The sequence below is a fragment of the Ptiloglossa arizonensis genome, chromosome 5 (assembly GCF_051014685.1).
Source record: "Ptiloglossa arizonensis isolate GNS036 chromosome 5, iyPtiAriz1_principal, whole genome shotgun sequence".
Lineage (NCBI taxonomy): Eukaryota > Metazoa > Arthropoda > Insecta > Hymenoptera > Colletidae > Ptiloglossa > Ptiloglossa arizonensis.
The window spans coordinates 28,016,879-28,026,838 of record NC_135052.1 but is presented as its reverse complement, the minus strand read 5'-3'; the positions used below and the strand labels follow the sequence as shown (position 1 = coordinate 28,026,838).

Genomic DNA, 9,960 nt, shown 5'->3' with positions numbered 1-9,960 from the left:
TAGACATTGACCTGAATCGAACAACATTCTATTAACTATACACGACCGCGATTAGTGTTATACAATATTCTACTTCGTGGCATTTTTCCGACTTTTAACGGCTGGAGGTTATGATCACCGAAAGACTGCGATCTTATCGTTTTTCAGTAAAATACAATCGCAGAATTAGTTTCCTCGATTCGCTCGGTACCAAGGATGTTTGCATTAAATACTTGTTTAACCGGCTTCGTTTATGGTATTTAATATAAACAGAATTATCCGCCCGTCGATCATCTACGGTGATATCGAGGAAACGATTAACGGATATCGCTCGCGATCGGCGCGATTCTATTATGGGTTATTCCCAGCTTCGTTTTCATAGAGCTATTAAACGATAGGAAAAAATATATCGAAGTACAGACGGAGGGGGTTTTTTTTATCGGGCGGGGCATAAAAGTCGTAGTGAAACGGTAAAATGGAAAATAAAACAGAAACGTGACGCGTACACCGACAATACCGGGTGCAAGACTCGTTAAACTCATTAGTAGAAACTCATCGGTTCTGAAAAAGACTTTGAATACATTACCAAGTACACGTTTTGTTCTCACGACTAATACCAAAAGAATTTACAAGGAAGACGAGAACGCGTCGTTGTATCTTGCCATGAAAGTGTAGGTGATTATCAAGGTCTTTTTTTTTAATCACGATTTACTAATTGCCGACACAAGTATCCATGCAACGGCGATTGTTAATCGCCTGTCGAATCTCGAGGTGATTCGGTAGACGATCGATTCGCGTTTTTCACGATCGATCGAAGCAAACAACTGAAAGTATTGATGTACGTTTATTGCGGAATATCGATACATAATGTTACATAACAACGTATGTTTCGCGTCTACATTATGAAACGCTGTTTTAATCGGAAAACGGTACAATCTTTTTGAGATAAACGTACGAGTTTGGCAATATTTTCGAGCTGCAGACACCCTTTCAAAAAAGAAGCCTGGTTGAATGCAACGACATCCGACGCTCGCCCCATGAGTACGATTCTTCGAGTATAAAACTAATTTTCTCTTGTTTTTTTTTGTTTTTATATAATAGATATGTCTATATATATATATAAATTAAATTCTATGTTATAACAAAACAATCGTAGTAACTAAAAAACAGATAACCATTGAGTTACACTGACTGTTTCTCTTTTTTCGCTTCGATAAGCTCTTTACGTAAATATGTGTATGTATATGTTTGCGTTTAGATTATTACGTAGATTCTCTCGCCATAAATACATCCATTCGTTACAACAGACGTTTACACGCATCGTGGAATTAACATCGTTCGTGGAGTAAAGACGCGTTAGCCAGTCTTCGTCGATCGAATCGTTATTGCATCGAAAGAGCCGCGGTAATACGTAACAAAGAATAATGGTAAAATTATAAAATTCTTACTAATAATAGAATCTATCTATATATATATATATATATATATATATATATATATATTTATATGTGTATATAGGTATATATATGGGTATATGTGTAGGTATTGTATATATATATATATAAAATACATATACATACATATAGATACATATACATACCTGTATATTTAATTATTATTTATTAATTTAATAACGAGAAAAAAAGTTACTACGCTAACAAAATTATTGTCTTTTTCTGTAAGACGTGGATCTTTAAAGAAATCTCATTTATAAAATTGGTCCAAGGTTTACGTTAATATCTCATTTTTCCGTCATCGATATCGTAGCTTTGCCTTTCTAACGACGCGAATACGCTCAAGTTCGTTTATCAGATTCATATAAATTTTAAACAAACGAGAGATACGCTTAGATCTAAATAATTCTATTTACATACCAATGATCACCCTTGTCACGCGTATCTTCGTGTACGCGTCAGTCATCAAAGTACAAGGAAAACGCGATAACGATTTCGATTTGTTTTGATATATCGAAATTTCTTTGAACAACCAACTCGGAAATGAGTACAAGGTAAATGCTTTCTGTAAACGTTTTCCGTTATTGAAAATTTTATGAGCAACAACAGTCTTTGCTTTTTCTCTCGATATATGATTCCCGTTTGATTGTCGATTACAATTTTGATCGTAAAAAAAATTTGATTTCAGTCCTCGTGCAAGGCCGCAATGTTTCATTACGTTTAAACTCTTAACCCGGGTCATTCCCGATGACGTTCAAATTTCCCGATTTAATACTATACTGTAAAATCGAAGACGCTTCGAATACTTGTTAATATCCTTCTTTTCCGTTAAAGTTAACCGACACGTTGCTCTGCTGCGTGGCGCTTCGAATCACTTCGATCCACCTGGAAAATTATTATCATTATTGTTGTTGTTATTATTACTATTGTAACATCTTTATATAAAAAATGATTTAACCTTAATGACGATAGGTCTATTGGCCTTAACAATAAACGTTTTCGATCCTCAAGATTTGGTTCCTTTCTAAATTTTATAACGATTAATTTTCAACAAAAATATGTTATTAAAGTGTATATTTACCAACATACACTTTATTAACATAAGTGTATGCGTACTAAAGTATGTTACTTAACTTGAGGTAATTTGAAGAGGATCCAAATCGTAAAAGTTGAAAACGTTAGTTGTTTACTATAATAGTTACAACCAATAAACGCGTTTGATTCATTTCGCGGGTACTACTCTCATCGTGTATGAATTTGCGTCTTCTAGCAAATTATCCTCACCTTCCAAAGGTGTAGTCACTTTCAGCACGGAAAAAGTAAACGTGATTCTTAAACTGCAGCTTGAACACAAAATCCTTGCTGATCCCATCCTTTTCCGACGGAGTGGTGACAGTGTAACCCAGCAACGGCAAACTAGCCAGCGGAAAGTCGTCCTGGTGTGATTTGTAAAAGAAGAGGCAGAAGTTCGTGAAAACGACCCAGAGCTTTTGCCAACCGTTACTGTTTTTGAATTTCCGTAACAGAAATCCACTGAGTTGGTTCTGAAACGATATACTCCTTGAAACGAGCAAATATTCCGCCATCCATTGGGCGTAGAGGTTGCGAACACCCGGTATAAAATACTGTAGTAATCGAATAAGTAATTTTAACAAGCACAGGTTATTTCCTCGTAAACTATTCAATAGCAGATTTGGGTCCTCTTCGGTACGATCGAAAAAAGAACAGATGTAATTGTAACTTAAAATACTAGCTGGTGTTTGATAAGTTTTGTCGTTATTTCTATTGTAAAAAAATACAACTACACTTGGACTTTGAACAACTGTAAATACACGAACAAGTCGACGCATCTTCGCACCTGTTCGTCAAACAGTAGTACCATTTTTAGAAAAATAAAACGACGAAGCTAATAGCTCCGTTTCTAATCGAACGACGAAACTTATCAAGCTACTCATTACGAACGTTAAAACCTTCTCCTGTCCGCGCATAGATTTTCATATTCGAGGTTAAAAATTACGTTCCATTTTCTGTTCTGTCGCAGGTTAAAAGGATCCAAAATTGAGGTCGACACGTTTACGAGGAAACACGCTACACGTACTTGAAACGCTCGCAATTGATCGCTGTAGCTGATACTGGTGTTCCGATGCCAACACACGTGCACGGCCGTATTGCTTCGCTGAGAAGCTTTGGCACCGCCGCAACTTCTGTCTCCCTCTAATCCGACGCAGTCACCCACTTCGTCGGCCGAGCCTAAAACTTTATCGACGTTTCACGAATAACAATTCCGCTCGACGTCTTACCAAGAGCGACGTGTAGTCGATAACTGTCGCTAGCTGTCGATAACACTTACTGCAGGACTGTAGGTTCAAGTAGGGCATTTTCGGATCCGCGTCAGCTTGCGTGATAGCCATATGCAGCTCCTCCAACCATCTCTCCTTCTCCTCCTCGTTCCTCGCTGCGACTGTCAACGTCCTGCGTAAACGTGATTCCAATTACACAAAACGACGTGTGCTTCGAACGTTTCGATCGACAGAAACGAATACGAGCAACGAGACGATAAAAGGGTGAAAGTTTCAACGATCAAATTGGCCCGTCAGCGAGACGTTCGCTGGATAGATACGACCGTCGCGCATTCACGATCGAGAGAACGATGCCGCGCGCTCGAACGAACTTGCCACGACCAATTGACCTCTTAACGACGATACAGACCGTCCTTTTAACACCTCGTTAGGCTCAATAATTTACTCCGCACTCACTGATTTCCTTGGGCGTCGATGACAAACGCGAAGTCCGATCCAGTTTTGTTGTCGCTCTCTCGAATCTTCATCCCCTTCAATGGCAGTTGACCGTGAACCCGGAAACATTGTGTCGGTTGTTGGGTACGGAATGTGTACAGTAATACGTCCGAAAACTGAAAGGTGATTTAATAAATATTCAATAGGTAAGCGGGGGGGGGGGGGGGGGCATTCCTCGCATAGGAAGTAAGCTCACCAGGAAAAACATCCTCTGCTGGAAACCTTTACGACTATACTTTTGCAAGCAGCCTTGTCTAATGAATCTACGACCTTCCTGGACCAAGTTGTCGAAGCCACTAATGTCCCTTTGCATCTCGCATAGTTGGACCAAGTTCTCCTGTATTTACAAACAGCGATATACGATAAACAAACAGTGTACAATGTTGGGTGGAATGTTAACACCTTGCAAAACCGAGTCTTGTGCGATATTGGTCCACATTGGTCAACTTAACTGTATAACTTAAAGCGTTGGTTAATTTCGTTCAATGTAGTAAATAAAAAATGCAGTAAAAAGTATTTGATAATCCAACATTTTTTACCTCTGAGTGGAAGTAACTCTTCGATAAAAGCAACAGAATATAATTTAAACATAAAAATGATCCAAGATTGTACAGTTATAAGGTTCGTGTTGATCATTTAACGGAGTAGCTTTTTCTTTTTGATAAATTCAAGGTCACCTTCACTATTTTAAACGGTACAACAAATTTATGACTTTGCAGTGTATGAAGTTACTTTCTACATTACAATGTTGCACCCGAATCGAATGTCCTATCGTACAATGACCTTGAAACGATAACCACAAAGCTTTCGTTTTCTAGGTGTTAACACAGTACTAAAATCTAGTTAAACAATTATTTACCGCCTGATTAATTATGCTAAGACCTTCGAGCAACGTTTCCCCTAATCGGTCCCTCGCTGCCAAACAATCTTCAAAATCCGTGTGGTCTTTCGGATAATGATCTAATAATCCTGAAATAATAAAATCGTCAATACGAGCACCATCGATCCAGCAAATACCGACTTACTATCGATAATACTGTTGTAGTGCAATAATCGTTGCAACGGTTTCAATAGGAATGAAGTTAACGGCAGATAACAATGCTTCTGGGACTCGAAGTCCCGGCAGATTTGATCGAAGCGTCGCGACGTCCTCGTGTAATATTCCATCTTCTCGAGGACCGGTATTAGATTCTCCAGATATTGATCGTAGAGCGGCAGCACATTCAGCAAGGTGTTGTAAAGAAAATCACCGATGTTGTGCCGCGCGTTACTCTCCCACCGTGCCAATCTCGTTTCCATTTCTTGAAGGCAAGGCCCGTGGACGTCCGCCAAAAGATCGATCAGCGAGACCACCGCTTCACCCTCCAGTTCCACAGCCTCTCGAGATACCTCCTCCCTGAACCACTGTCGAGCAAAAATGGGACGTGTGATTACCGCGGCAATTTCACAGCGCAACATCTTCACTTCGCGCTACAGTTATACATTGAAGTATCGGTTATTCGCGGACGCGGACATTCGATGGACTCTCAGGAACCATCGAGACGACGAATTACAGTCGGGAACGAAATTAAGTGGGCGTGGAGCGGGGAACTACTGTCGCTCGAATTTAATTAAAATTACTCCAACGGTGGATACTTCAATTATATTTATTGTACATTATTATGGATGTAAAATTCAAACGGTGACTAAAATTAATATCAACGAATGAGAAGTGGAGAAGAGAAAATTGAAATTTATTATACATTATTATGGATGTAAAATTCGATCGGTGATTAAAATTAATATTAACGAATTTATTAGTTTTTCAATGTAATCTTGACTCATATTAGAATTACTTTGCAAGCTGTTCCACACTGAGAGTACCTTTTGTTTAAATTTGAATAGTAACCGTTTCTTGTCCGTTTATTTCTGTCTTGGACAGTGTGTAATACGTTTATGGTATCCAGATGATGAGTACGTACCACGTTTATCACATCTAGATCTTTTTTGTATGTTCGTTCGGTCATCAAAAGTTCCTTCGCTATGTAGTATGCCTTGTCGGTCGGCCATCTCTGTTAGACAGAAAGAAACAATGAATATTATTAGAATAATTACAAATTCGTAGAATTTCACAGGTATTTAACGATCGAATTATTTTTAAAAAATTGGTACTTTAATAATCACTTTGTGGTCGATGTAGGCATTCTTAGGGAAACTGTTCCACTTATTTCATAAATTATTCTCCTATGTTTATTATATTTAAGGTCGTCCAAAAAGTGCATCAACACCAGAAATTGTAACAAAAATACAAGATACAATTTTGGAAGATCGTCGATTGACCGAGAGAGATTCAGTAGAAGCCCTTGGGATCTCATTAGGCATCGTAAGGAATATTTTGGCCTAAGTTTTGACTTTCAGAAAGCTGGGTGCACAATGGGTGCCGCATTCGCTAACAATGGAACAAAAACGTTCGAACGCAACTTTCTCGACAAAATTTGAGGCGTTTTAGAAAATATAAAAAGAATTTTACGCGTCGAAACAATAGGCTGAGGAGTGCTGTGAACGCGAGTCAGAGCCTAGAAATCGTCTAAGAGAGTATCAGCGACAGTTTTTCGGTACTAAAAAAGAATTTCGTTCGTGGATTTCCTCCAAACTGGTAAAACGATAAACTCGGATTATCATAGCAATCTTTCGGATCGACTGGATGTAAAAATTCGTGACAAAAGACCCGGTTCACAGAAGCGAAAATCATTTCTCATCGAGACAACGCATCCTCTCGCACAGCATGAAAAACCATCGCGGAATCGAGATACGAATTGTTGCAACGTCCACCCTATTCGTTACATCTATCTCCTTCTGACATCTAGTTGTTCTCGTGTCTCGATAAATTCACACGTGGGAAACGATAATCGTCGAACGAAGAGGTGATAGCAGCCTTGGATGGGTTTTTCGACGATCTTCCGTATTCTCGCTTCAGGAATGGAATCCATAAATTGGAACACCGCTGAAACAAATGTATGGAAGCTCAGGGAGAGTGTATCGAACAATACAATGTACTTCGAACACGTGAGATCGTGTTTCTCTCAACCGACGAGGAAACATATTGAACAACCTATTAACGTTCTACCTGATCGGATCATCCGTGAGATCGTGTTTCTCTCAACCCACGAGGAAACATATTGAACAACCTATTAACGTTCTACCTGATCGGATCATCCGTGAGATCGTGTTTCTTTCAACCCACGAGGAAACATATTGAACAACCTATTAACGTTCTAGCTGATCGGATCATCACGTGTTTCGTCACGTGGCGTCATCTCGTAGGGTTAGGGTGAACGGTCCGGTCGTGTCCTGCGGATAGAATAAAATAATAAATACTCGAGTGTCGTGTTTGTACTTGTTGTAAAGTTCAGATTATAATATGTAGTTTATTATAATATGCAGGGATCTCGCGTATCAGGTAGTATAATTTTTGTACATATGAGAATACAAAGTCCGAACAAACAAGTATACAGTGATATGCCTCGACGTGAACGACGACAGTGTCGTGTGGTCTTCGTGACTCTCGACTTGGAACTGACTAGAAAAAAACCCAAAAGAAAAATAGTCAAACCGTTGACCGCGTAGCGGACGACCCTTCCGCGCCAATATGGAGACAGTCGTTAAAACTGACATCGACCATTCGCTAGCGACATCTGGCGCTCTTAGAATCATTGTTCCATTCGTTCCAACAGTACTCACTTTGGTCTTTCGAACCTCGGCGTCCTCGACATCCCCGTTTCGTACCACGTGCTTCACCGGGCTGAGATCGGGCGTGTTGACGATGCTTGCGTTGCTGGTTTCGAGAACACCATTCGCGGCTCGTATCTCGGACGATTTCTCGCTGGTGAAAACGGAATTGTTGTTCTCCTGTTTCCTCGGCGGTCCGGATTTATCGGTCTCGGTATCTGTAAACGAAAGCGGGTAAGAGAAGGTGTCCTCGTAAGGGTCGGGCTCCTATAACGACAAAGAACGAACGAAATAAGACGACGGCTCAGAAATAATAACAATAACAATAAGAATAATAAGAATAACAAGAAACGTAACGCTCGAGAGGAGAAATCATAGACTCGAGACGCATGCTACGGTGCACCGGATCAGCATCGACTGTTCGCTTCGTCGATTGTCGTCCCTGTAACGCCGGGAGCGAAGAAACGAAATTAGAACGTAATCGAGAGGCGATAAATAAACGAAAATCGAGCAAGGAGGTCTCTCGGAAGAGCAACTTCATTCTTTCTAACACTTAGACGCGAGTTGGTTGGGAGATGGTGATCGTTTGGACGGAACACGTGTCGCTGATCTGGAATGCGTGCATCATCGCGATAATTCGGTGCTAGAGATACTCTACCTTACGATAAACGGGTAACTCGTTTAACGATTTATCACAGGGACGGAATTTAGGCAAAAGAAAAGAAACAATGCTTGCTACACACATCCAACAAACTTGGCTACGACTAATGCGGAAACGGTGCGTTTAACGAAACTGTAAGGAGTCTTGTTTGCATGCTGAAATTTCGCGTCGCGAGCAAGTGCGACACTAGGTCCTAGTGCGTGCAGCTACGTTTTCGTTACAGTGTTGTAATGTTTGCGAGAAAATACAGCTCATAGACAGTCGGTGAACGAAGAAGCCATTCCACCTTGCATCCTCGGCCAACTACCCAACACCATAAGAAGACAAGTATGGACGATGACGTGATTCTCGTGTGTAGCGATGCGAATGATATACACACTGCGTATCGATAATATTTTGAACAAATCGGTACCAAAGTACCTGATAAATATCCGATACAATTGTCCTCGATGATATCAAATAATTTACCATTGATCATTTTTTTCAAGAGAAAATTCAGAGTTCTCAAGTAGACTAGTTATAGTTACACGAAATTGGAAATGTTTCGAAATACGTATAATTCGTTGTTGATATTCTCGTGTGAAATTGTTAATTTCAAGTTGTCGTAAAAAAATTCTATTAGAGACACTAGCTTCTCCGGAGGTATGATATCAAATATACCGTGTTGAATTTCGTACTCACGTACTGCACCTGATATCAATTTTTGATATATAATTATAATTATTATAATATATAAAATGTAATATAGTATATTATAACTTTTAACGAATTCTTGATCGGTACCAAAGCCGATAATACCGTAGATATGCGTATAGTAAGTGTATCAAAACCAAAACTAAAGTCTAATCGGTCTGAAATAATTACTGCAAACAATAGCTTCGATTAGAGAATCTAATGGGTAAAAATAATTACTCGAAGCTGTGTGTGCTTGAAATTGCTTATTTCACACTGATTAAATTTTGTTTTTTATTTTTGATACATTTACAATAGTATCGATTACCTCTGGACTTGATATCAGTAGGTATTCGTTGCAAAAGTATCGGTACCAAAAATTGATACCAAGTAAATACTAGGTTGTTCGATAAGTTTTATCGAATTTAAACGTTCTCACGAATGGAAAATGCTAATCTTCGTCCAGACTTGTAAACGGATAAATGAAAAGGTGCGGCTACCGAGCAAGTGAACAAATTTTCGAAACAACGAACCGCAAAGAATATCGATAATAATAATAATAATAATGTAATCATAATAATAATAATAATAACAATAATAATAACAATAATAATAACAATAATAATAATAATGATAATAAACATATCACTGACAGTAAAGATAGGCACTGTTGGGGATTACTCACACATGG

General features: G+C 39.1%; 1 protein-coding gene across 5 annotated transcripts in view; it reads right to left on the bottom strand.

Moving 5' to 3' along the window:
• Nucleotides 1–1,518: 1,518 nt before the first annotated feature.
• LOC143147542 (FERM, ARHGEF and pleckstrin domain-containing protein 1) overlaps nucleotides 1,519–9,960 on the bottom strand; it is a 42,590-nt gene continuing 34,148 nt past the window's right edge. Inside the window, exons 12-21 of one of the 5 annotated variants that reach the window (XM_076312864.1) lie at nucleotides 7,949–8,154; nucleotides 6,190–6,279; nucleotides 5,254–5,632; nucleotides 5,088–5,197; nucleotides 4,425–4,565; nucleotides 4,190–4,344; nucleotides 3,784–3,905; nucleotides 3,532–3,689; nucleotides 2,718–2,977; nucleotides 1,519–2,318 (exon numbers count right to left, since the gene is read on the bottom strand). In XM_076312864.1, coding sequence (XP_076168979.1) covers nucleotides 2,243–2,318; nucleotides 2,718–2,977; nucleotides 3,532–3,689; nucleotides 3,784–3,905; nucleotides 4,190–4,344; nucleotides 4,425–4,565; nucleotides 5,088–5,197; nucleotides 5,254–5,632; nucleotides 6,190–6,279; nucleotides 7,949–8,154 — 1,697 coding nt within the window. In that variant the 3' untranslated portion in view covers nucleotides 1,519–2,242. Of the gene's footprint in view, nucleotides 2,319–2,717; nucleotides 2,978–3,531; nucleotides 3,906–4,189; nucleotides 4,345–4,424; nucleotides 4,566–5,087; nucleotides 5,198–5,253; nucleotides 5,633–6,189; nucleotides 6,280–6,357; nucleotides 7,212–7,334; nucleotides 7,559–7,948; nucleotides 8,155–9,960 lie in introns of those variants that run through there. The other 4 variants (XM_076312865.1, XR_012992277.1, XR_012992276.1 and 1 more) reach the window with 4 other exon arrangements.